Source organism: Pleurodeles waltl, chromosome 4_1, assembly GCF_031143425.1.
Source record: "Pleurodeles waltl isolate 20211129_DDA chromosome 4_1, aPleWal1.hap1.20221129, whole genome shotgun sequence".
In the NCBI taxonomy this organism is placed as follows: domain Eukaryota; kingdom Metazoa; phylum Chordata; class Amphibia; order Caudata; family Salamandridae; genus Pleurodeles; species Pleurodeles waltl.
This window is the reverse complement of record NC_090442.1, coordinates 857,773,135-857,797,651: the sequence shown is the minus strand read 5'-3', so window position 1 is coordinate 857,797,651 and position 24,517 is coordinate 857,773,135. Positions and strand designations below refer to the sequence as shown.

Here is a 24,517-nt window from a genome sequence, read left to right as displayed (position 1 = left end):
CGACAAAATCTAAGCTTGAGCCGAAAACTAGAGGACTGGTAGGTTTTCAAACTAATGTATCTTGGGAGTAGAATTTGACAAGGGATACATATTGGTAATGAAAGACCAAAAAATAAAAATGATAAACCACTGTTGTGAAGACATGCGCAACATAACATTGCGGTAGTGGTGTACTTATTGGCCACAATAGCAAAAAACAATAGTTAATACGTCCTCAGTAGGATGACCACTTTGCATAATATTAAGTCAATGGAAGCAAACCACGACCACAACACCCAGAAAGCATTATGTTGTTACCCAGCCCAGAACTGAAAGGAGTGTCCTATAATTACATGGACAGAGGCGGTCATCCTAGTTAAGAAATCCTGCCTACTACAAATTAGAAAGTAACTAAACTCAATGAATCTACTAGATTTAGGCAAACTAGAGAGCGTTTCTTGTATCGATATAGAGCTACACTGTGTGCTTGTGCATGAAAGGACTTTGCAAGGTAGAGGATTGAAAGAAATAAATCAATGCCCCTTTAAAAAAGACGAACAGGATGTTGAATAATGAAGGTTCATGTGATATCTTCGGGAATGTGTAACCCTTAAATGCCCAGTTTGCACTACAAAAATCAGTACGAATGACAAGTACAAAACAGTTCAGTTCCACACTCTGCACGTTGCATATCAATAAAGTCATATATTGCTACAATAAGTCCCACAATGACTTTGGGGCATTAACTTCCAATAGGGATAATTTAAATCTTGGCGACAATAAAGCAAACACCCATCGCACCACCAATGAATCGGTCACAGGCTGAAAAAATAACATAAGCGACTTGATATGGTTATTTCTTTACAAAAATGTGAAATAATGAAAGAATGTATCAAATGCTAGCAATTGAATTGTAAACATCTCAGTAAATTGTACAAACTGTCCTTCATACTTGTGTGGGGTGTTAGTAAAATTATGTTACACATCAACTTCGTCAGTCACTGGTAGTTTAAGTACCAATGTGCCAGACGCTCTTTTTAGATTTGATATTTAAGATGAATTATCATCATATAAGGAGAAGTGGTACAACTTTCTTCTAAACAGCCTTATGGGATGCGTCCAGCCTACTTACAGGCCTTGAATTGTGTCAGCATCAAGACTTGTATTATGCTTTACGAATCTATCTCTAATCTTCAATGCTATACCTCTGGTACAGAGAGCTATGTTTTGCTGCTCGCTTTCAATATATATTTTATTTGAAGTAAGAAAGTGACATTAAATTATGTTAGCAATGGCATCAATTTAATTGATGAGACAAGATGTAAAATAAGTGGAAGTATGTGATGACAAGGGGACTAGTATAGAGGTGGAGGTGCACATCAAAATGCCACATTATAGATAAGGTAACAACGAAATAATTTATGAATTGGACACAGTAAGGTCAAGAAGGCAACTTGTGGGCACTCAAAGTTGCACAATCCTCACAGAGAAGTGACTGGCGGAAAAGTGATTACTTTATGCGCTTACAGATTTCTTATAAGGTCATGCATAAATCCAGATTCTACACTGTGTGTAAATATGGTATTATAACTGCTTTAAAAGGAAGAACGATTTTTAGGCTTAGTGCCACACTGTGGAATACCTAAGAGTAGAGTGTGAGAATAGCACCAGTTTAGATACTGAAATCTCTCAAGCAAGGAGTCAGGTAACACCAGACAGGATATGGGGTAATATACTACAAATCCATTCGACAAATGCTGTTTGACTATGTGGGGACTTAGAGAAATGCACCTGACTTCTCAACTCTACAAGCTAGGTTACTAGGTGACCATATGACTACAGGAGCACTGTCAACGATCTTTAACAAATGGACCAACAATTAGCCAGACAGGATGCAACACTCGAGAACAAAGTGGGATTAAAATCAGGGTCACTGGATGAGCTAGAGTGGAAGAATGCCCTGCTATATCCCAAGTATGTGAATATAAAGAACAAGTTGCCTAGATTCGTTAATGTCTTTCTAATGGATGCTCTATCTAACCACAGATTCCCCACCGTTAGATTATCCCCAGACTGATTCCAAGCCCTTGGAAGCAGAGTCCAAAAACCAATTGTTCGTGCCAGTGTGCATATCTTGAATGTAAAATCCTTTTAGATGGTCATGAGTCCATTCCAAAGAACAGGGAGGTGAAATGGCGTTATGTAATCTGTGGTAAAACGGAGTGTCCACCAGAAAGAGTGTTACCGAAGGTAAGTAACTCGTTCTTCTGATGGGTACTAATAACCAGATTCCTCACCTTTAGCATCAAAGTACCTCCTTTAGCATCAAAGCTGTACCTCTTCTAGTGGTGGCTCTGTGGAATGACTCAGACCAAAGACCAAGTTACCTTTGGTAACGCATTATCTGGTAGATTCCATTTAGCTGCAGATTCCCTACTTTGATTTTCTTCAGGGGTCAGACTCGATCTCAAAACTTTTGCTCGAGCAATACCCCTGCACGCGCTATTGGGTGGCTTCATTTGGCTCCACGTGCCATCGTTGGTACTGGAAGTGACATTGCGGACACCTAAATAGGCGCCTCTGAGGTGCGCAGACATCAGTTATCAGTGACAAGAACTGGTGCATGTGTGTGTCCAAACTAGGGCCCTGAAAAAGGGATCACCCTAATTCTAGCAAACAAGTCGCAGAGCAGGAAGGCATGGGTGGGTGTAGGGAATCTGCAGCTAGATAGAGTCTCTACCAGATAATGCGTTACCAAAGGTAAGTAACCTTTGATTAGATACCCAAGCCATATCCTCCTCACAGTGGGATGCAGACAAATATTTTCAGACTAGAAAGTCCAGCAGGACAGAACGGGCGAAATGCCCATCCCTGCGGACCTGACTGTTCAGGGAGTAGAGTATGGAAAACATGTCCAGGGACGCCCACCCTGCAGCCTGACAGATGTCCAGGACTGGATCTCCACCAGCTAATGCCATGGGCGCAGCATTTCCTCTGGTGGAATGGGCTTGTAAACCCTCAGGTGGCTGCTCCTTAGCCAGGGAGTAGCAGATCTTTATACAGAGAACAACCCACTGTGAAATGGCCAGTTTCTGCACTGCCTGACCCTTCTTTACTCCCACATACCCCAAAAAGAGTTGGTCGTACACCAGGAAGACTTTTGTGCGGTCAAGGTGGAACGACAAATCTTTTTTTTAGGTCCAGCCGGTGGAGTCACTCCTCTTCCTTTGAGGAATTTGGTGGAGCACAGAAGGTGGGAATGGTGACATTTTGTCCCAAATAAAATGGGGTCATGAACTACAAAAGGAAAGAGGCATGGATGCAAAGCACTATCTTGTCTGGAAATATCGTGAGATATGGGGGCTTCGATGACAAGGCCTGTATCTCACTCACCCTCCAGGCAGATGTCATGGCCACGAGAAAGGCTGTTTTGATGGTGAGCAGTCTGACGGGACAATTGTGTAGTGGCTCTTTCTTGGCATGGTTGCACCCATTTTCTGCCTGTTGTCAGTGTGTTTGACTGTGTTCACTGGGATCCTGCTAACCAGGACCCCAGTGATTATGCTCTCTCCCTTTAAACCTGGCTACTTGAACCACACACTGACCCCACATTTGGCATACTGGTGCCCCCATGTAAATCCCTAGTATGTGGTACCCAGGGCATTGGGGCACCAGGGGATCCCCATTGGCTGCAGCATGTATTATGCCACCCATGGGGAGCCCATGCAAAGTGTATCTGCAGGCCTGCCATTGCAGCCGGCGTTAAAGGGTGCATGCCCCTTTTTTACTACACGTCACTGCACCAGGTTACTGTACGTCACCCCTATGGTAGGCCTGCCTAGCCCACAGGGCAAGGTGCAAGTACCTGTGTGTGAGGGCACTCCTGAACTAGCAGAAGTGCCCCTATGAACTCCAATTCTGATGCACTGGACTTCATAAGTGTGAGGAAGCCATTTTACCCATGTATTGGCCACGGGTCACTCACTAACTGTGTCCAGCTACATAATGGTAGCTCTGAACCTAGTCATGTTTGATATAAAAAATGCCGGAATCATACGCCAATGCTAATGCCAGTATTGGTGGCATGTTTCCATGCACTCTAGGGGCTCCATGGAGGACCCCCCAGTATTGCTCCTACAGGTCTTCCAGGGTTTTGCAAGCAGCCTACATTGCTGCAGCCTCTCAGACAGATTTCTGACCTCCTGCTGCTTGACCAGGTCAAGCAGGGGAGGGCAGAACAAATGATTTCCTGTGGGAGAGGGGATGAAACACCCTCTCTCTTGGAAATAGGTGTTACTGGGCTGGAAAGGGGTAGCCTACCCAAGCCACCAACTTGCTTTGAAGGGCACATTTGGTGCCCTCCTTGCATAATTCGGTTGCACCAGTCCAGGTACACCTGGTTCCTGCTCTGGCACAGAACTACACAAAGGAAAGCGGAGTGACCATTCCCCTGTCCATAACCACCCCAATGGTGGTGCCCAGAGCTCCTCCAGGTGGACACTTGATTCTGCCATTTTGGAAACATGATGTGCAGAGGCCCCCGTGACCATTGGGTGGGCCAGGACAGGTATCAGACAACAGTGACCCTCTCTGATAGGGGGTCACCCTGCAGAGTGACCAAGCCCCCTGTTAAGGCTACTTAGGGACTCCCGTGAGGACTTAACAGGAACCAAACAAGCCTGCTATTCCCGAGACCACCTTGCCTTGCAACACTGTTTCCCTAACTGCTTCCAGCAATTGTAACATTTCCACGGCTGTGCATCCTCTGGGGTCAGCAAGGCTTCAGCTGCACCAAATAAGCAAGAAGGAATCTCCCTTGGAGTGAAGGAGTCGCTCCCCTGCATCTGCAGGCACCTAGGGCAACAACGTCCGGCTGCTCCGATTTTCTGTTCTCTGGATCTGCAAAGATTCTCCAAAACATGTGGTGGTTATGAGGGTCCAGGGTCCTCTCTGCCTTCTGTCCAACTTGGGAGACGGTGAGCCCTAGCCTTTTCCTTCAGGACAGAATCTCTGTGCACCGCAACTGTTGCAGCAACCAAGGCTTGTTGACTCCTGCTCCAAGGGATCTTCAGGCTTCAAGCAGTCCTGGCCTCCAACACTTAATTCTTGCAAAGACAGTCTCCTCTCTGCTGCTCCAGCGATGTGGGACTCCTCTCCAGGTGTGCTGACTGGGCCTCACTACAAATTAATGTGCCTGTTGCCAGTGGGTTGCCTGTGGAGGTTACAACTGCTTCTGCTGGCTCTCCTGACTGCTGAGGGTCAGCCCGGACTCCCCTCCAAGGGTGGAGTCCTGTGGACCTCTTCTGCCTGGATTTGCATTTGCTTGTCGTGGTCCTCCTGACTACTGACCTGTCCGCGACATGGTGATCGATGTAGGACAACTTCTGCACAACTTCAGGGACTTCTCTGCAGCTCCTAGGCTCCTCAACTGACCTCCATCTTACACCGTTGACCCAGATCTTGTCCCACAGAAGGGCTCCTGCTCCACCTGAAAACTCCTGAACACTCCTGCATGGACTGGACTCTGTCTTCTTCTCTTGCAGGTCCTCTCCAGCCGGAATCTACCGTTGGGTCTGATCTGGACTGCTCCTGTTCTATCAAAATGTTCCTTTTCCAAGACCCCTTGTTAGTCTCTGGGAAGACCAGGTAACTTACCTCTTCTCTCCTGGGCGCTGGGAGTCCTCTATTCACCTCTTGGGTCCCAAGTTCTCCCAGCTCCCTAATAACTACTCCACATCCCTGGGTAGGGGAGCTAAATTCATATTCCACTATTTTAGTATATGGTTTGGCCCCTCCTATAGGGCCCTAGCTGTTTTCTGCTATTTATTGGTAATGCTTGTTGTTTTTCTATACTAATTCCTAGTACTTACTGAGTATATATAGTCTATACTTAGCTCCAGTTGGTGGACTGCCTATAAGTAATCTAGTTCAGTGTTACTTTAATAAAGTACCTTTATTTTTGCAACACTGTGTTGTTCTTTTTATGGGAAATAAGTTACTGTGTAACTATCGTGGTATTGTAAGTGCTCTACACTTCTCCTAGATAAGTCTTGGCTGATCACCCCCAGCTACCACTAGAGAGCCCTGGCTTCCTACACACTGTTTACTAACTAATAGGGGTTGCCTGGACCTGGTATAGGGTGCAAACACCATACATGTCCACCACACACTAGGCCAGCTTCCTACATCTTCCACCACTGGAAGCTGGAGGCCAAGGGTATCAGCTACCCATCTGATCACCATTACAAAAGATGCACTCTCCTGTGTAGCCAGACCTGGAGGAGAGACTAAAAACAGGGTCAGAAGAGATGTCTAGCCCACTGGCATCACCCAACTCTCATACCAGTTAACTTCTGGGAAACCTTGGGCAATGTTGTTGGTGGGGTCAAAGATCCCATACTCGGTCTCTTCATCACGTTTTCTTATGTCTAGTGCTTTAAATGGGCCGGTACTCACGGGTACTAAGTACCAGCACTTTTCTTTATTTTTCCCCTTACAGTACTGGAACTTCTCCATGCCCAAGGAGAGTACCGGAACTGCCTGCATCATTTCGGGATTTCTGAAAGAAATGGTGATTTTGTAAACATACACAGCATTTTTACTTTGCAGCAGATGCTCACACGATTACCATTTCACACTGGCAGTGACCAGCATGGTGGTGTCAGATCAACGTGTGACCTCACCACTCATATCACTGTGTGGCGGAAAGGAAGAGAAGCCCTTTTAAAATGCAGTTTGCAATGTCTTTCACTTCCTTCTTTGCCATACAGTAGCAAAGATGGTCAAGGAGGGGCTCGCCAGGATCAGCAGCTACTGAGCAGATTTGCCTCCAGTGCCAGCCAGGGACACAGTCCCTGATTCCCCCATCCAGCACCATACAGGAGAAGGAAGCAAGGATTGGACTCCTGTAGCTGGGCCCTTCATGCATGCAGTGCCGATGAAGACCCAGGACTCGATTTCTGCAGCTGCTGGACCCCACACTTTTCTCAGCACCTCCTACTGAAAGAATAAAGTAAGTTGGACTCATAACTTACATCGAGGCCAACGTTTGTGCTCTGTGAGCACAATCTCTTGTATTATCGTAGGGTGGATTTTTGTTTTTCCCACATTTTGGCTGAGCTGTCAACCCACAGGAAGAGGCACAGGCTCTAGAAGTACCGGTGACCCTCGAAATAACCGTTCTGAAGTTAAGAAGGTGAAACAGAAAAAACATGCCTTTACATTTTGGAATTAACAGCTTTTGTCACAAAAGTCGAATGTCAGGCAAATTGCTCCTTATTCTCTTAACATGGAGTTTGATGTTTACTACTTTTTTCTGACTGGAGAGCAAGAGGATTTTTGAGAGCCTGTAGGAAGTCATCTTTTGCTAACACAACAAAATGTAAACGCCAGTCAGTTAATTGTACAAATATTTCAAAATTAGAAGAGAAGAAAAATAGAAAAATGAAGCAATTCTTTTGTAATTCAGAAATGTTATGGACTAATTTAATGGGATAAAAAAAGCATGATGCTTTACTGGGTGATGTACAAAATAAATATTGTCTTGAAGCAGGGGCCTAGCTCCCATTGGTGCAGCAGGTGCAGTGGAACAGAGCCCTGGGAGGCCTACTGAGCCCAGATTACTACTGTTTTTCACAGATCAAATAGGGGCAGGAGTCTGTTGTCTTCCTTGCTCTCCGGAGCATGACACTCAGACTACGCCACTAGCTGGAACCCAACTGCAAACATTATCATTGGTAGGCTGTATACCTTTATAAGTAAAACAGCATGTTTGTGCAAATGTAGTGGTCATGTAAATGGAGAATTTGCCGTCTGTAAGTGACAGTGCACTACCACACCATGCAAGACCAGTTAGATACCACATCTTACCACTTTCATGCTGGGTGTGACTCATTTGCCAAAGTTTTTTGAGTGATGCTTGGATTTGTCACAATCCCTGTGACTTCTGAGGTGTAACATTAATTGCAGCACCCTCGCCCAGGATTGCGTTTATCAAACCACAGACTGCAGAAGTGCAACTGTTATTACACACGCCAAGAAAATCTTGATTCCCAGTAAATGTTTCCCAATAGCTCCACCCCCTAGCTCCACCCCTACACCTGTCTCCTCACCACACCCCCTCAGTCATAGCTTAATTGGTGATTACCTGCACTTTTCTTTACCAATTTAAAGCACTACCTTTGTCAGGGCAGAAAGCTTGCCCAGGTGGCACCGATCTCGACGTTGGACAACTTCTATACAGTGCCATCTCAGAGAAAGAAAGGACTATGAGATTGTTACGCAGAGTCTGTGACGCCAGTGGCAGCACATTAGGATCAGGCGTTGGTAAGTGATATTGAGCCATAGGACTTGGAACTGTAGCCAGTCAGTAGGCGGATCTTGAGGGTCCTAGTGGCATCAAGGGAGAATCCGCTGATGGTGACCCAACGCCACGGGGCCTGAAGATGCTCCAAAGGAAGCCGGTGGTCCGAAAATGCGTGACACAAGCATACAGAACCTCTGAAGGCATGGAAGCAGTCCATCACTCCTTTCAGAATTTAGATGGCCGTCGGGAAGTCGAATGGCACTTTAAGACTTCTTCTTGGATTTACCCTACAAAGATGCTGATTTCGATCGGAGGACCAGCTCGGGAATCGGGCCTCTGAACTGCCACGGGATCATGACCCTCCCTAAGAATGGGAACGATGTGGAGACCTCTGACATTACACGCGAGGAGCTTCACTGATGTCTCCAGAATCCTCTTCGTGTGCATTGACTGACAGTCCAAGAAGGCCTTGGAGTTGTGGCCCCATCCATGGTACCAGAGGCAGGCAAAGTAGGAAATCAGTCACAGATAGTCTGAGGAATTCCCTGCAAGGTTTGAAACTCAGATTTCTGAGGGGGCATAATTCCCTGCACAGTGAAACACAAAGGAGAACGGGGCTTGACAAAAGTGAGAAAAAGTTGGTTAAAACATTACTGAGGTAACTCTCCGGATCCGCAGCTGTCGACACAGAAAGAAAGGAACTGATGTCAGCATGTTGAGGTGGCGCTTACATAGGCACTGCACGTAAGCCGCCATGGACAATACTGATGCAGGGCCGTTGACACCATCTACCAGCATGCAGAGATACTGCTCAAGATCTTCAAGATCCAGTCTTATGCTGGGGAATATTCTAAGGTAAGGAATGTGTGGTTAGAAGTCTCTTCCAGAAGTACCAGTGCACCTGACCAATGCACTTTATGAAACATTTGACTATACGCAAACATTTTGAAATTTTTGGAGTTAATATATTTGACTTCTCACCTTGTTACAACGATTGACTTCCATGATTTGCTGTCTGCTCCTTCAAGCTGTGGACCTCTGCTTTCAGCAAAGCTTAATCGCTCACCAGACTCCTCCAGCTTAGCAATCAGTTTTTCGTTCACTAAGTCCACATTGTTTTTGGCTATTCTGAGCTTCTCAGCACCTTCAGCTTCCTGCTTATTCAGAAAGAAATAACAAAAAATGCTAATGTGTAATATATCTCTATAATTACATACAAAGTGCCCTTTACTGTCATCAGCAATTATATTTTTGTTTTTTAACCTCTCATATACTAAGAATCACATTACAGTGTTTGATTGGAAAATAGGGTGGTGTCTGAGTGGCAGAAAAAAACTGGAGATATTCGACTTGTCAGCCTTAGGGTGGTCTTCCCCCAAACGTTTAGCTTTTTTCCATACTCTCTGTTTAACTGTTTGTTTGTTGGTCTTAGGACTCTGTGCGTGGTTACGTGCTTGTGCTCACCCCTCTAAACATGGTCAAATTAGCTAACTTGGCTTACACCCAATTGACACATTTAATTTACTTATAAGTCCCTAGTAAAGTGGTACAACATACACTCAGTGTCTGTAAATTAAATGCTACTAGTAAGCCTTCTAAAGCCTGCGTGCAGTTTTAAACTGTCAATTCGATTTACCAAAATAATCCCTTTGCCAGGCCTAAACTTTCCTTTTTAATGTATTTAAGTCACTCAAAACGCAGACCTTAGACAGCCCTTAGAGCAGGGTGCAGTGTATTCAAACAGTTGGACATGTACTTTTAGGTTTTATGTGTCATGGTAGTTAAAAAAAAAAAAAACGTTTACTTGCGTTTCTTTACTACTGTAAGTACTACATCTCCCATTGGATACCTAGTTACATTTAATAAGTTATACATTTTGATTAGGAACAAGTAGAAATCTGATGTTTGATCTCAAAAGAATTATAATTTAAAACCCTCTTTAATCGTAAAGTCAAATCTTATTTCACAGTTTTGAAAACGTCACTTTTAGAAAGTTGTAATTTTCTTGTCCTAACCATCTGAGGCCTCAGCCTGTGTCCTGGAATACATGACTGTGATTAGCATGGCAGTTGGACTTTGCGTATTCCTCCCAGATAGTGACAGACAGTTGTTGGCAGGATGGGCCATCCTGCCAGAATGTACAGGGCAGAACTTTCCCCTACCCACTTGCATAGCAAAGGAGCTGCCTCAGCACAAGCACAAAAGACTTCACACTAGCCTTCTGTCTGTACTGACTGTAAGCCACAGTTGAAGAGAGTTGGCTATGTGGCTTTATCATAGAGTATACTGATCAACACTCTTGAATTCAAATTAAATGGTTTAATTGAGAAGATTACTATTGAACTTGTATCATTTTCCAGAATTTAATCTATGGGCTTATGTTTTTTTAACTTGCTGAGTCTTATTTGGAAACGGGTGTATGAATGAAGTGTTAAAAGTGAATGTATGGTGCGTAAGTGGCTGTTTAATATGGTGTGAAACACTAAAAAATAGTATTGAATCATGTTTTGTAATACAATATTTTTGATGTTTGGTGAAAATGTATAGTGTACAATGATACGTTTATAATTCGTTCTGGAACTTATGTTGATAATTCAATAAATGTGTGATTTCTATGTTTTTGGTTCCAACGACTTCTTTAAGAAATAAATACACAGAATCTGTTTGTGGTTGTTATGCATTTATATGAGCAGTAATTGTAGTTAGTCTGTAGTCTGTTTAAGCACGTTTTTGGCTCAACAGCCTCTTTAGATCATGTTTCTGAAAACCTTAGGATAAGAGAAATCAAAAGATCAAAATGTGGGTCTATTTGTTCAGCTAACACCAGATTTATGTCTGATTGAAAAAGGATGGGTTGGGTGTGGAGCCAAGATGGAAAACAATCAGGAACAACATCCTATTGGTTGTCTACAGCAAATCTTATTATTGAACATCCTACACAATATAAAATAACTTTATAGGGTCTACAGAAAGTATGGTTGCATCACTGGTTGAAACTACGAGAAAGAATGATGTTAGTTAAGTGGTCCTCCTCACCATTCCTGTCACATCACTGCACAGTGAAGAAATCAGCATAGAAGCAAGATGGGGTGCAGGAGTGAGCAAGCAACTAGTGATGACGCAGTGCTCAAAGGGGGCCTGCCAAGCATCTAGAGTTACGGTTAGTAGGCTGCTCTGAAGGTGGTGTGAACCTTGGTGCTTTTGGGACAGTTAAGGGGTAGCACGAGCTGGGCAGTATAAAAGTAGACCTGTTTCACTCTCTGCTGACAGGGAGTGTTCTTCGTTCCCCTCAGAGTTGTGAGTACTACTTATAGATAGTGGGTAATTCTGCCTGCTGGGCTGCTGCAGGTGACGTGTGGAGGCAGCAGAATACGCAATTAGCCTAGGCAACGGCAAGGTGGGAGAATTGCTAAGACTGCATGCCGCTTTCGAGGCTAAAATATCCTGGCCTGGGTTGGTCTTCTTTGCCTTTCAGGGTGAAACACCAAAAACACTGCAAGGATATGCTTTAAGTGTGAAGCATGCAGTATAGGTAGCATGAACATTGTTAAGCCATTTTAGAAGTGCCAAGAAATATGAAGCAGTAGAACCAAGTTAAGTAAAAGCAATATATCTGGTCTGGATAACTGATATATTACCATGGTGCAAAAGACATGGCCTTACATTATGGTCTTGCTTCATTACTGCAGTAACTGTGTGTGTCCTCAACAAAATGAATAAATAAACTTGGGCATGTTAAATTGCAGAGATCCAGCTGAATTGTATATGTGGGTTGACACTGTAGATTTATAGCATTCCATAAGAATCAGATATATGCTGCAAGGCAAGCAGCTATTGAAGATTATGTACATTACAGATTGCTGACACATGCAGTGGCCTCAAGATGCATGTAACAAGAGGATAGAAAAGAAAAAATGAAGCACCAAAGATGAAAATAGCAACATAGCAAGTCCTGGGAAATAAAGGAGGTGATGCTAAGAACTTCACCCAGTTAACAGTAGCCAGGAAGTATCTCAATTACATAAGCCATGGGCAGCAAACAGTGATTTTTGGTAAGCCAATCAAGGAAATATAGGACAGATACACAGCAGGCAGGTGAGAATTACAAAAATGAATGGGATCTCCCAAAATATACAAGTTAAGGCATGGACAAATTAAGAAATCATACATAAGAGTTTGAGATGCATGTGCTAATGATGAAATATACACTGTCAGAATAGGCAAGTGAAGTACAAGTTACTTACCTTTGGTAACAAAATATCTGGTAGAGACATATGCTAGTTGCAGATTCCTTAACGTAGAATTTTCCCCCAGGCGCCAGACTGGATCCGGAGATTTTTCTTCGAGCAATACCCTTGCGCGTCGGTAGGTGGCGTCGGTCAACTCCACAGGCATTGTAGTCGTCGTGATGACGTCCGGAGTAGTACGTAGACGCCGCCCTCGTGAAGTGACGTCAGTTTCTTTTAACGACTTTCCACGCCAGAGCGCAGAGCCGCTAAGAACACTGAGATTGGTGCGCCAGAGCTAAGGACCTGAAAGGGGGGAATCCCTGTCACTAGAAATCAGTTCACAAGCGGGGAGGATGGGTGGGCGGTAAGGAATCTGCAACTAGAATATGTCTCTACCAGATATTTCATTACGGAAGGTAAGTAACTTGTACATCTGATAGAGACTTCTAGTTGCAGATTCCTTACCTTAGAATTGATACCCAAGCAATGCCATCCTTGGTGGTGGGCTGCGAACTAAGATTATACTAGAAAGTCCTGCAGGACCGAACGACCAAAGTAGCTGTCCGATGGACCTAACTATCCAGGCAGTAATGCTTCGCAAATGTGTGCAGGGATGCCCAGGTAGCTGCCTGACAGATATCCAGGACAGGAACTCCGCGTGCTAACACAGTGGATGCAGCAGTGGCTCTGGTAGAATGAGCCCGCAAGCTGTCAGGAGGTTGCTTTTTTACCAAAGCATAGCACATTTTGATGCAAAGAAGCACCCATCGAGAGATGGTACGCTCCAGCACCGCCTTCCCTTTCTTCGCACCCACATAGCCAACAAAGAGTTGATCGTCTACCCGGAAGTCTTTAGTACGATTTAGAAGGCCAATGCTCTTTTTGGGTCAAGACGGTGGAGTCTCTCCTCCTCATGGGAAGGATGTGGGGGTGCGTAGAAGGTAGGCAAAGTGATGGAATGACCTACATGAAATGGTGTAGCCACCTTAGGAAGGAAGGAAGCTCTAGTGCGTAACACCACTTTGTTAGGGTGCACAGACAAGTATGGAGGCTTTGAAGAAAGGGCCTGAAGCTCACTCACCCTGCGAGCAGAGGTGATAGCGATGAGAAAGACAGTTTTGAATGTGAGGAGCTGCAAGGGACAATTATGCATTGGCTCAAAGAGGGTATATATCAAGTAAGTAAGTACAAGATTAAGATCCCACTGAGGCATGATGGGGAGTGGGACGAAATAAGTGGGTGAGCCCCTTCAAGAACCTACTCACAAGAGGAGATTTAAAGAGTGAGGGCTGATCAGGAAGCCTAAGAAAGGCGGAAATGGCAGACAGATACCCTTTAAGGGTGCCCAATGCAGAGCCCTGCAGGGCTAAAGAAAGAATGAACAGAAGAACCTCTGAAAGAGGGGCAGAAAGGGGGTCAACAGATTTGTTGGTGCACCATGCCACAAATTTATTCCAACAACAGGCGTACACAGTTTTAGTCGATGGACGCCTGGCTGGCAAGATAACATTGCAGACTTCGGATGGAAGGGCATATGCCGTCAACTGATGCCGCTCAATCTCCATGCATAAAGGTGGAGGTTGGACAGGTTCGGGGGGAAGACCGTCCCCTGCTGCTGCGACAGAAGATCCACCCAAAGAGGCAGTCTGTGTGGAGGATCGATGGACATGCTCAATAGCTCTGGATACCACACTCTTCGAAACCAGTCCAGAGCCACCAGGATAACTTGGGCCCGGTGGTACTTGATTTTCTTGAGAACTCTGGGCAGAAGAGGGATAGGTGGGAAGGCGTAAAGGAGGATGGAGTTCCACTCGAAACGTCTCTGAGCGAGTGCCGCCTTGGAAACTCCAACGCGCAAAAAAGCTGACATTGCGCGTTCCCTGCGGAGGCAAGCAGATCTAACCAAGGCTCTCCCTACTTGAGAAAGAGACCTTGCGCCACCTCCGGATGGAGACGCCATTCGTGATCGACAGCTGAGTTTGTCTGCTCTGACATTGAGATAGCCCGCCAGATGTTGAACCATCAGGGTAATGCCCTGATGTTACAGCCATGTCCAGAGGCGTAGTGCCTCCTGAGAAAGGGTCCAGGACCCTACCCCGCCCTGTTTGTTGGAGTACCACATGGCGGTAGTGTTGTCCGTGAACACCTGCACCACTTTCCCTTTGAGAGAGGGAAGACATGCTTTCAACGCAAGTCTGATCGCTCGGAGCTCCAGCATAAAATAATGTGGAGTCCGACTCCACCGGAGACCAGAGGAAGAGGGATCTGCCATTGACCCAATTGGGATTCGAAAACCACCACTCCAGGTCTTTCGCAGTCCCCTCCGAGATCTGGACCAGGACGGAGAGATTCCCCTGATGCTGCGCCCACTGGAACTTTAAGTCCCACTGCAGAGCCCACATATGCCATCTGGCATGTGTTACTAGCAGGATGCAGGAGGCCAAGAGGCCCAGCAGCCTCAGAGTCAGTCTCTCCGAAACCCAAGACCAAGGCTGAAAGATCGGAATCATAGCCTGAACGTCTTGGACTCACTTTTTGGGAGGGTAAGCCCGAAACAGCATTGTGTCCAGAACGGAGCGTCTGAGAGGGAGTCAGGTGTGACTTCGGCACGTTGATAGTGAACCCCAGCTGGTGCAGGAGGTCCGCCGTAGTCTGAAGGTGGGAGAACACTGTCAGGGGCGAAGGCGCCTTCAACAGCCAGTCGTCTAGGTAGGGGAAGACTGAGACCCCTAACCTGCGCAGATGAGCTGCAACCACCGCCATCACTTTTGTGAACACCTAAGGGGCACTGGTATGGCCGAAAAGGAGCATCGTAAACTGAAAGTGCTCATGACCTACCACGAATCGTAGGTAACGCCTGTGGGCAGGCAGGATGGGGATGTGGAAATCAGCATCCTCCAAGTCCAACGCTACCATCCAGTCTCCCGGGTCCAAGGCAGACAGAACCTGAGCCAGGGTGAGCATTTTGAACTTCTCCTTCTTGAGGAAGTAGTTCAGGTACTGAAGATCTAGGATAAGACACAAGCCTTTGTCCTTCTTTGGTATCAGAAAGTAGCGGGAATAACAACCACAACCTACTTCTGGCACAGGGACCCTTTCTATAGCTCTCTTGGCGAAGAGAGCCTCGACTTCCTGGCGGAGAAGCACCAAATGATCCTCCGGAAGGTGATGGAAGGATTGTGGCATGTGTGGTGGTGCCGATTCGAAAGGGAAGGAGTAGCCCTTCCGAATTATTTGCAAAACCCACCCATCCGTGGTTATATATTCCCAGTGGGGCAGGTGATGGCAGATCTTGCCACCAACTGGGCGGGAGTGAGGGGACAGACTAGGAAGGTTTGGAGGCTGCAACGGAGGCAGAGGTGGACTGGACAGACCTCTGGTTCCCTGTCCCACGACCATGTGGGATTCTGCACCCACGGCCACGCATAGACTGTCCAGCATGCGCATGCATGGCCCGGTGGCTGGGTTTGAGGACGCAACAGGGTGCCCCTTCCTTGGCCACGAAAGGGACGAAAAGCGCACTGTGGGGGCGTGTGGCAGAGGAAAGGCCAAGGGACCAAGCCGTAGCCCGAGAATCCTTAAACCTCTCCAAGGCCGAGTCTGCTTTGTCTCCGAAGAGACGGGTGCCATCAAAGGGCATGTCCATGAGTGACTGTTGGACATCCCCCGAGAAGCCATATGTAAGTAACCAGGCATGGCGCCGTAAGGCCACTGACGTCGCAACAGATCTGCCCCGAGAGTCGGTCGTATCCAGCCCACAACGAATCGTGAACTTTGCAGCGTCTCTCCCATCTTTCACTGCTTGGGAGACGATAGCACAGGCCTCCTCCGGTATCTGTGGCAGGAGTTGCGCAACCGTATCCCACAGTGAGTGGGAATAACGGCCCAAAAGACATGTGGTGTTCACGGACCGCAGTGCGAGGCTGGAGGAAGAAAACAACTTCTTACCAAAGTGTTCCAGCCTTTTGGATTCCCTATCCGGGGGTGCGGAAGGGAACGTGCCAAAAAGAAGAGGACGCCTGGATTATAAGCCTCTCTGGCGTAGGATGTTGGGACAGGAACTTTGGGTCGTTCGGCGCAGGACGATGGCTGCGAGCGATAGTCCTGTTCACAGGAGCCCCTGTGTTGGGTTTGGACCATGTACCCAAAAGGACATCAGTGAGGGCCTCATTAAATGGGAAAAGGGGTTCAGATGTAGAAGCCCCAGGCTGAAGCACCTCCGTCAGGAGATTAGACCTTACTTCAACAGTAGGAAGCTCAAGGCCAAGGACCTCAGCCACCCTACTAACCACCATACTATAGGTAGCTCCCTCTGCTGTAGCCATGGTAGGAGGAGACAGCATGCCAGCATCAGGAGAAGTATGCAGACCATTGGCTTCACCCAAGTCCTATGCTCAGTCCATAGTAGGGTCTTCCTGGTATTCATAAGGGTCCAGGGACCCCTCCAATTCCTCCCCGTATTCGTACCCATAGGAAAATGCCATATCGGGGTCAGTACGCCCAAAGATGAGGCGCATGGCCTCGTAAAACTCTTTAAGTTGGGCGGAGGTCGCTCCAGCTCTGGGAAACTCGGGGAAGCGCGGAGCCGACCCAGACGTAGGCTCCAAGGACGGAGGCATGGTGCGTGGACCCTCGAGTCGGGCGAGCGACGGAGTGAAGTCTGAGAGCGATGGGACTTCTTCGACTTCTTCTTACCTTGACCCGAGGACTTAGAAGAAGGCAAGTGGTGATGGCTCCGCGACCAATCTCGAGACCTTCCTCTTGAGCGAGACCAGGACCTATGCGGAGTCGAGTGCCGGGCCGCCATCAGCTTTAGGGACCGCTCCCTCAAAGCCTTCGGATGCATTGCTCGACACTCGGAGCATGACTTCGGGTAGTGGTCACGCTCGAGGCACCACAAGCAAACACGATGAGGATCCGTCACCGACATCATTCGATGCCAGTCCTCACACGGCTGGAACCCGGTTTTCGGGGATATCCTTGACGCACCAAGTGTCACACCAAAAAAGTTCAACAAAACGGTCGAATTCGGCCACAAAATAGCCTAGGATAGCTCTCTCTCGGATCAGCGCATGGCGCGGAAAGAAAAGAACTGACGTCACTGTGCGAGGGCGGCATCTATGTACTACTCCCGACGTCATCACGTCAACTGACGTCACCTACTGACGAGCAAGGGTATTGCTCAAAGAAAAATCTCCGGATCCAGTCTGACGTCTGGGGGAAAATTCTAAGGTAAGGAATCTACAACTAGAAGTCTCTATCACATCTGTAGATACTGAAAGCAAATACAATCAGCCAAATGAAGAAGTTGACAGGTCTGTAGGATAAGACTACATATTGTTGTTGAGATTTCTGAAAGAGACAAAGAGAGGCACAATAGCTTTATACAACAGTTTATTGTTGCCCTGCTTGTGAACAAGTTGTTCTTTTTCTGCTGCAGAGATCTGCACTAGGTGATATTCCAATCACTAGTTTGATCAAATGCTAGTGGTACAAAGGTAAGATATGGATGTGGATATGGATATGGATGTGTAAACATCAGTCTTCAGGAAGACATTATTTACAAAAGCCTGCGAATATCCTTTAATCCTAATTATATTTTGAACACTCACAAAGCCAGGCACACTTTCAACAAAGCAAACAAGTTGTTAGTACAGAATGGGTTCAAGTAAGCATTATTGCCCACTGAGGAAAAGGGTGACATCAATGCCTGCAAGCATTTCTTTGACATACCTGAAGTGAAGTACGCTATGTACAGAACTTGTAACTGGGCGGAAATCAAAGTCAAGAAATAACAAAAACAGACTACCATGAGAGGGCTATATCAATTGAAGGCATTAACAGTAGTTTGTAGTTCTAACATATTACATGTCATTTACACTGGGCTAATGTAAATACTTAGATAAAGTGGATAGCTTCATCAAAGTTTAGAAGCAATGTATAAACACTTAGTACTCTACAAGAAGAGAAGATAGTCAGCTGAAGGGCCGTGAGTACAGAAGGGTGTTAGTTGCTCTGTCTAACTAGATCAATCAGTAATCCAACCAAGCATAAGAATGAGTTAGTCAGTTCAAGTGGATATTGTTGGACACTAGTTCTATGGTACAAAATCAAGGAGCTCGACTATCACAGTTCAAAGAATGATTCGCAGCAGCTGTCTCCAGAAAGGATAGCAAGATGGGGACCTATAACTGTGCCTTACCTATTATAAGACTGAAATGGATATGTAAATGTTTCCTGTTTGTAAAAAAAATAACTGGACCCACACAGGTGAAGTCTGATATGAAATGCACCCAAAAAGGAAAAGACGAAGTGGATATTAAATTTTGGTTCTTAGAGTCCAGGGTCAAGTAAGAGATCTTGAATGAATAAGCAAGTGAGTAAAAAAAACTCTCAAGTGTGAAAACTAGAAAATGTATTGTTGCCAACTTTAGCCACCACTGAAAAATAATTAGGCTTTCTGCAAATAGGTTCTTCAATGTTTCAAATATCATTCTAAACAGTAGATGGGGAGAATGCTACAAAATGACCTTGCATGCATTCTGCTTCGGAAGTGGTAAACTTTATACTTCCAAGGACAAGACAACTCCAGTCATGTTCCCCTGAAAATGAGAAATGTGACTGTAATATATGTATATCTTGATGCATTTAATACCAGTCAAGGGATCACTAAAAGTAGGAAATATCTAAGGCAGTGGACCCACCGTGGAGCTGGTCAGAGAAGCATCTAAGGCTGGTTGAAAGACAACAAAGGCAAAGAGCTTGATCTAGAGTTCAGCAGATGTTTTTTACATCACAGACATTACGGATATACTGTCTGTCGTATTACAAGTGCTTTATATACAGTGGCAATTGTAATATGGCTTCCTACTGAACTCTAAATCAGACCCAAAGTCCTCAAAAAGATTTATCATTGATTATCTGTATGGCAGAATGCCTCCAGTGGCCACCCCCAATGTGCAGGAATCAGCGACCGGTGCAAAGGAAAATTACAGTTTATTGTATAGTATGGCGTAGCTCATGCTGTAGAGGAGAGTTAGACAAATATATATGACAGGATAGGGATATTCAATCTTCCAGAACTTCCCCTGGTCTGTTTCAGCTCTGTGCTCCAGGGTAAAACTTCGACCCTAGCAATCTGCAACCTGGAGGGGCCAGTCAACCCATGATAAACAGTTAACTTGCCTCCTGTCATTATATTTGCAAAAATGGATCTTAGCTTTCCACTGTGTACTGTAGTATAACATTTGGGAGGTACTGTCTTATCGGTTCTCCACTAAGGTTTGTAGAAGGTGCAGGGTAGCTCTATATCTACTGAGGGACCCAGAGGGAGTCATAAAATGAGCAAATTACTTACCTTTGGAAACTCTCTTTCTGTGGATAGTCTATCTAACCTCAAATGTTCCAACTTATAATATTCCCCAGGCACCAGACTGGATCTTTCTCCTCATCTCCTCTAGATGGCATTGTGTGCACTGTGATGCCTCTATCCTGCCTTGGAAATGACAGACCAAAGCCAGCCATATGCACTGATGTTAGTGTTTTTTACTGTTTCCTTTTTCATGCCCTTATATGCAGAGCATGAACAGTTGCTGGTAACAGTGTGCTGAATACTAACTTTTGACTTTTTCAGACATGAGAAACAAGGTACTTACCTTTGGTAAAACTCTTTCTGATAGAGACTATCTAGCTTCAAATTCCTCACCTTTTGAATAATCCTGAGGCATCAGACTGGCTGCGGAAACTTTTCCATAGTACCTGTGCACACACGAGAAGACGGAGCCATGCTGCTCCGCACAGATGCTGTTCCATTCTGGAAGTGATGTGTAATACCTATATAGGTGCCATTCCCACAGGCTGACGTCAGTTGCTTTCAAAACTGTCTGCACCCCCAGATGTGGAGCCTCAAAAGCAAAATGATAGACCAGATTCCTGGACTCGAGATCTTATCAACAGGTAGAGTCCAATCACAAAATGGGAAGGTTCAGTGAGGAATCTACAGCCAGACAGAATCTCTACTAGAAAAAACATTACTGATGGTAAGTAATTTATTCTTCTAATAGAGACTTACAGTCACAAAGTCCTCACCTTTTAAATTGATACTAAGGCAACATTTGATTGTTACTGGGCTGCGAATGAACTCAAACCAGAAAGCACTGCAGGACTGAGTATGCAAAGCGCTCTTCCAGGTGGACTTTGCTGTCCAGACAAAAGTGCTTTGTGAACTTATAGAGGGACGCCCATGTTGCTGCCTGGTAGATGTCAAGGACAGGGACTCTGCATGCTAATGGAGGGGTAGCAGATTTGGTTCTGGTGGAATGGGCTTCTCGTCCTTCTGGAGGCTGCTTCTTAGCCTATGCATAGCAATTGTTAATACAGAGCATGATCCAGCGCGAGACAGTGCACTTCTACACAGCATTGCCTTTTGTTGCCCCAGAGATCCCCACAAAGATCTGATCGTCCACCCAGTGGTCTTTGGTATAAATGATGTAGAAGTTCGACTCTGTTTTTGCATCCAAGTGATGGAGTTTCTCCTCTTCCTCAGAAGTGGGAGGCAGAGCATGGAATCTTGGCAGGGTGATGGTTTCACAGACATGGAATAGCATAACAACTTTAAGTAGAAAAGGTGTCCTAGTCTCCAGAATCAGCTTATCGGGAAAGGTGGTGGTGTATAGAGGAAGAAAACACAGAGCCTGTAGCTCACTCCCATGCTGTGCTGATGTGATGGCAACAAGCAACATGGTTTTGATAGTGGGTAGCAGGAGACAGCTGTGGAGCAGCTATAATGATGAATATATTAAATAAGGACATCATTAAGTAAGGGAGTGTTTGAAGTCCTATTGTTGCATCACAAAAGGAGAAGGGGGAAAACCTATGCTGTAGCCCTTTCAAAAACCTCTTCACAACCAGTGATTTAAACAAAGAAGGGTGATCAGACAATCATAGGAAGGCAGAAAGATAAACTTTAACAGTGTCCAAAGCAAGACCTTGTCAGACAAGGGATACAACAAATAACAGGACATCAGACAATTGGACCTGAAGAGGGTCAATCTGGCTTGTGTCGCAGCAGACCACAAACTTGTCCCATTGAAAGGTGTACAGTCTTTTTCGAAGAATGCCTGGCTGCTAAGATGACATCCACTACCTCCGGTAGGAGATGAAAGACTTTCAGCTGGCGCCACTCAAACTTCTTGCCTGAAGGTGGAAATCGAGAAGGCTGGGGTGGAGAACCCGACCTTTCTGCTTGCTGTGACAGCAGACCTTCCCGGAGGGGCGGCCTGATCAGAGGGCAGATGCTCAAGCACAGGAGTCTGCATATCATATTCTCCATGCCCAGTCCGGAGCCACCAAAATGACTTGGGTCCGGTCGGTCCTGATCTTCTTGAGAACTTGACACAAGGGTGGTATAGGCAGAAAGTCATACAGGAGTCCTGAGTTCCAGTTGAGGCAGAAAGCGTCTCCGAGCCAGAGACACATTGGAAACTTCAATGTGCAGAAGTGCTGACATTGGAGGTTCTCTGCAGTGGTAAACAGATTGAGACGAGGTTCTCATCATTTGCAGAAGAGAGACTGCGCTACCTCCGGGCGTAACTGTCACTCGTGATCTGCTAGGTGAGGATAGTTGAGTTTGTCCACCTTGGCATTCAATAAGCCCATAAGGATGTTAACCAAAGGGAAAATCCCTTGGACGTTGTAGGAAGTTGGCTCTGTATATACTATTTCAGAGTAGGAAATAGTGTGCACAGAGTCCAAGGGTTCCCCTTAGAGGTAAGATAGTTCTAATGCTCTATTTTGTGGTAGTGTGGTCGAGCAGTAGGCTTATCAGAGGGTAGTGTTAAGCATTTGTTGTGCACACACAGGCAATAAATGAGGAACACACACTCAAAGACTTACTCCAGGCCAATAGGTTTTTATATTGAAAAATATATTTTCTTAGTTTATTTTAAGAACCACAGGTTCAAGATTTACATCAAACACTTTAAATGTAAGGTACTTTACTTAGATACTTTAGGAACTTTGAATGAAAACAATATCATGTACCGTCTTTGTAAAAATGGCAATAAGCTATTTTCAAAGTGGACACTTTGCAAAAATCAACAGTTCCTGGGGGTGGTAAGTAAAGGTTAGATTAGGAGGTAAGTAAAACATTTACAAGTCACAGTCCTGGGGCATAGGCAGCCCAAAGTTACCACACCAGCAGCTCAGGGCAGGTCAGGTGCAGAGATCAAAGAGGTGCCCAAAACACATGGTTGCCTATGGAGAACAGGGGTGCTCCGGTTCCAGTCTGCCAGCAGGTAAGTACCTGCGTCCTCGGGGGGCAGACCAGGGGGGTTTTGTAGAGCACTGGGGGGGGGGGGGGACGACACAAGTAGGCACACAAAACACACCCTCAGTGGCACAGGGGCGGCCGGGTGCAGTGTGCAAAGCAGGCGTCCGGATTTGTATAGGTTTCAATGGAGGGACCCCGGGGTCACTCTAGCGGTGCAGGCAGGCACAGGGGGGCTTCTCGCGACAGCCACCACCTGGGCAAGGCAGAAGGTCACCTGGGGGTCACTCCTGCGTCGAAGTTCGGTTACTTCAGGTCCTGGGGGCTGCGGGTGCAGTGTTGGTTCCAAGCCAGTTGCGGTCAGGGGGAGCCTCTGTATTCTCTTTGCAGGCGGGGGGCTCAGGGGGGTCGTCTCTGGTTACTCACGGGCTCACAGTCGCCGGGGAGTCCTCCCTGAGGTGTTGGTTTTCTGCAGGTTTAGCCGGGGGCGTTGGATGCAGAGTGTAGTCTCTCACGCTTCCGGCGGGAAACGTGAAGTCTTTGGAAGTTTCTTCTTTGTTGCAAAGAAGTAGCTGGGCCACTGTTCACAGGAGTTTCTTGGTTCTGTAGTCCAGGGCAGTCCTTTGAGGCTTCAGAGGTCGCTGGTCCCTGTCGGATGTATCGCTGGAGCAGGTTTTTGAAGTTGGAGACAGGCCGGTAGGGCTGGGGCCAAAGCAGTTGTCATCTTCCTCCTTCTCTGCAGGCTTTAAGGTCAGCAGTCCTCCTTCTGTCTTCAGGTTGCAGAAATCTGGTTTCCTGGGATCTGGGGAGCCTCTAAATACTGAATTTAGGGGCGTGTTTAGGTCTGGGAGGGCAGTAGCCAATGGCTACTGTCCTTGAGAGTGCCTACACCCTCGTTGTGCTTCCTCCCTGTGGGGAGGGGGGCACATCCCTAATCCTATTGGGGGAATCCTCCAAACTCAAGATGGAGGATTTCTCAAGGCAGGGGTCACCTCAGCTCAGGACCCCTTAGGGGCTGTCCTGACTGGTGGGTGACTCCTCCTTGTTTTTCTTATTATCTCCTCCAGCCTTGCCGCCAAAAGTGGGGGCAGTGGCCGGAACGGCGGGCATCTCCACTAGCTGGGATGAGCGTTTGAGGCTCACTGCCAGGTGTTACAGTTCCTGCACCTCCACCCAGTACAGGCTTTGTTCCTGGCCACAGAGTGACAAAGGCACTCTCCCCATGTGGCCAGCAACATGTCTGGTGTGTGGCAGGCTGGCAGAAACTGGTCAGCCTACACTAGAAGTCGGGTAGTTAATCAGGGGGCATCTCTAAGATGCCTTCTGGGTGTATGTTACAATAAATTGCACACTGGCATCAGTGTGCATTTATTGTGCTGAGAAGTTTGATACCAAACTTCCCAGTTTTCAGTGTAGCCATTATGGAACTGTGGAGTTTGTATTTGACAAACTCCCAGACCATGTACTCTTATGGCTACCCTGCACTTACAATGTCTAAGGTTTTGCTTAGACACTGTAGGGGCATAGTGCTCATGCACATATGCCCTCACCTGTGGTATAGTGCACCCTGCCTTAGTCCTGTAAGGCCTGCTAGAGGGGTGACTTACCTATGCCACAGGCAGTGTGAGGTTGGCATCGCACTCTGAGGGGAGTGCCATGTCGACTTAGTAATTTTCTCCCCACCAGTACACACAAGCTGAGAGGCAGTGTGCATGTGCTGAGTGAGGGGTCCCCAGG

General features: G+C 46.4%; 1 protein-coding gene across 2 annotated transcripts in view; it reads right to left on the bottom strand.

Annotated features, from left to right (window-relative positions):
• Positions 1-24,517, bottom strand: part of CEP290 (centrosomal protein 290) — a 1,276,764-nt gene that overhangs the window by 149,644 nt on the left and 1,102,603 nt on the right. For both annotated transcript variants that reach the window (XM_069229617.1, XM_069229618.1), the window contains one exon: positions 9,266-9,438. In XM_069229617.1, coding sequence (XP_069085718.1) covers positions 9,266-9,438 — 173 coding nt within the window. The remainder of the gene's footprint in view (positions 1-9,265; positions 9,439-24,517) is intronic.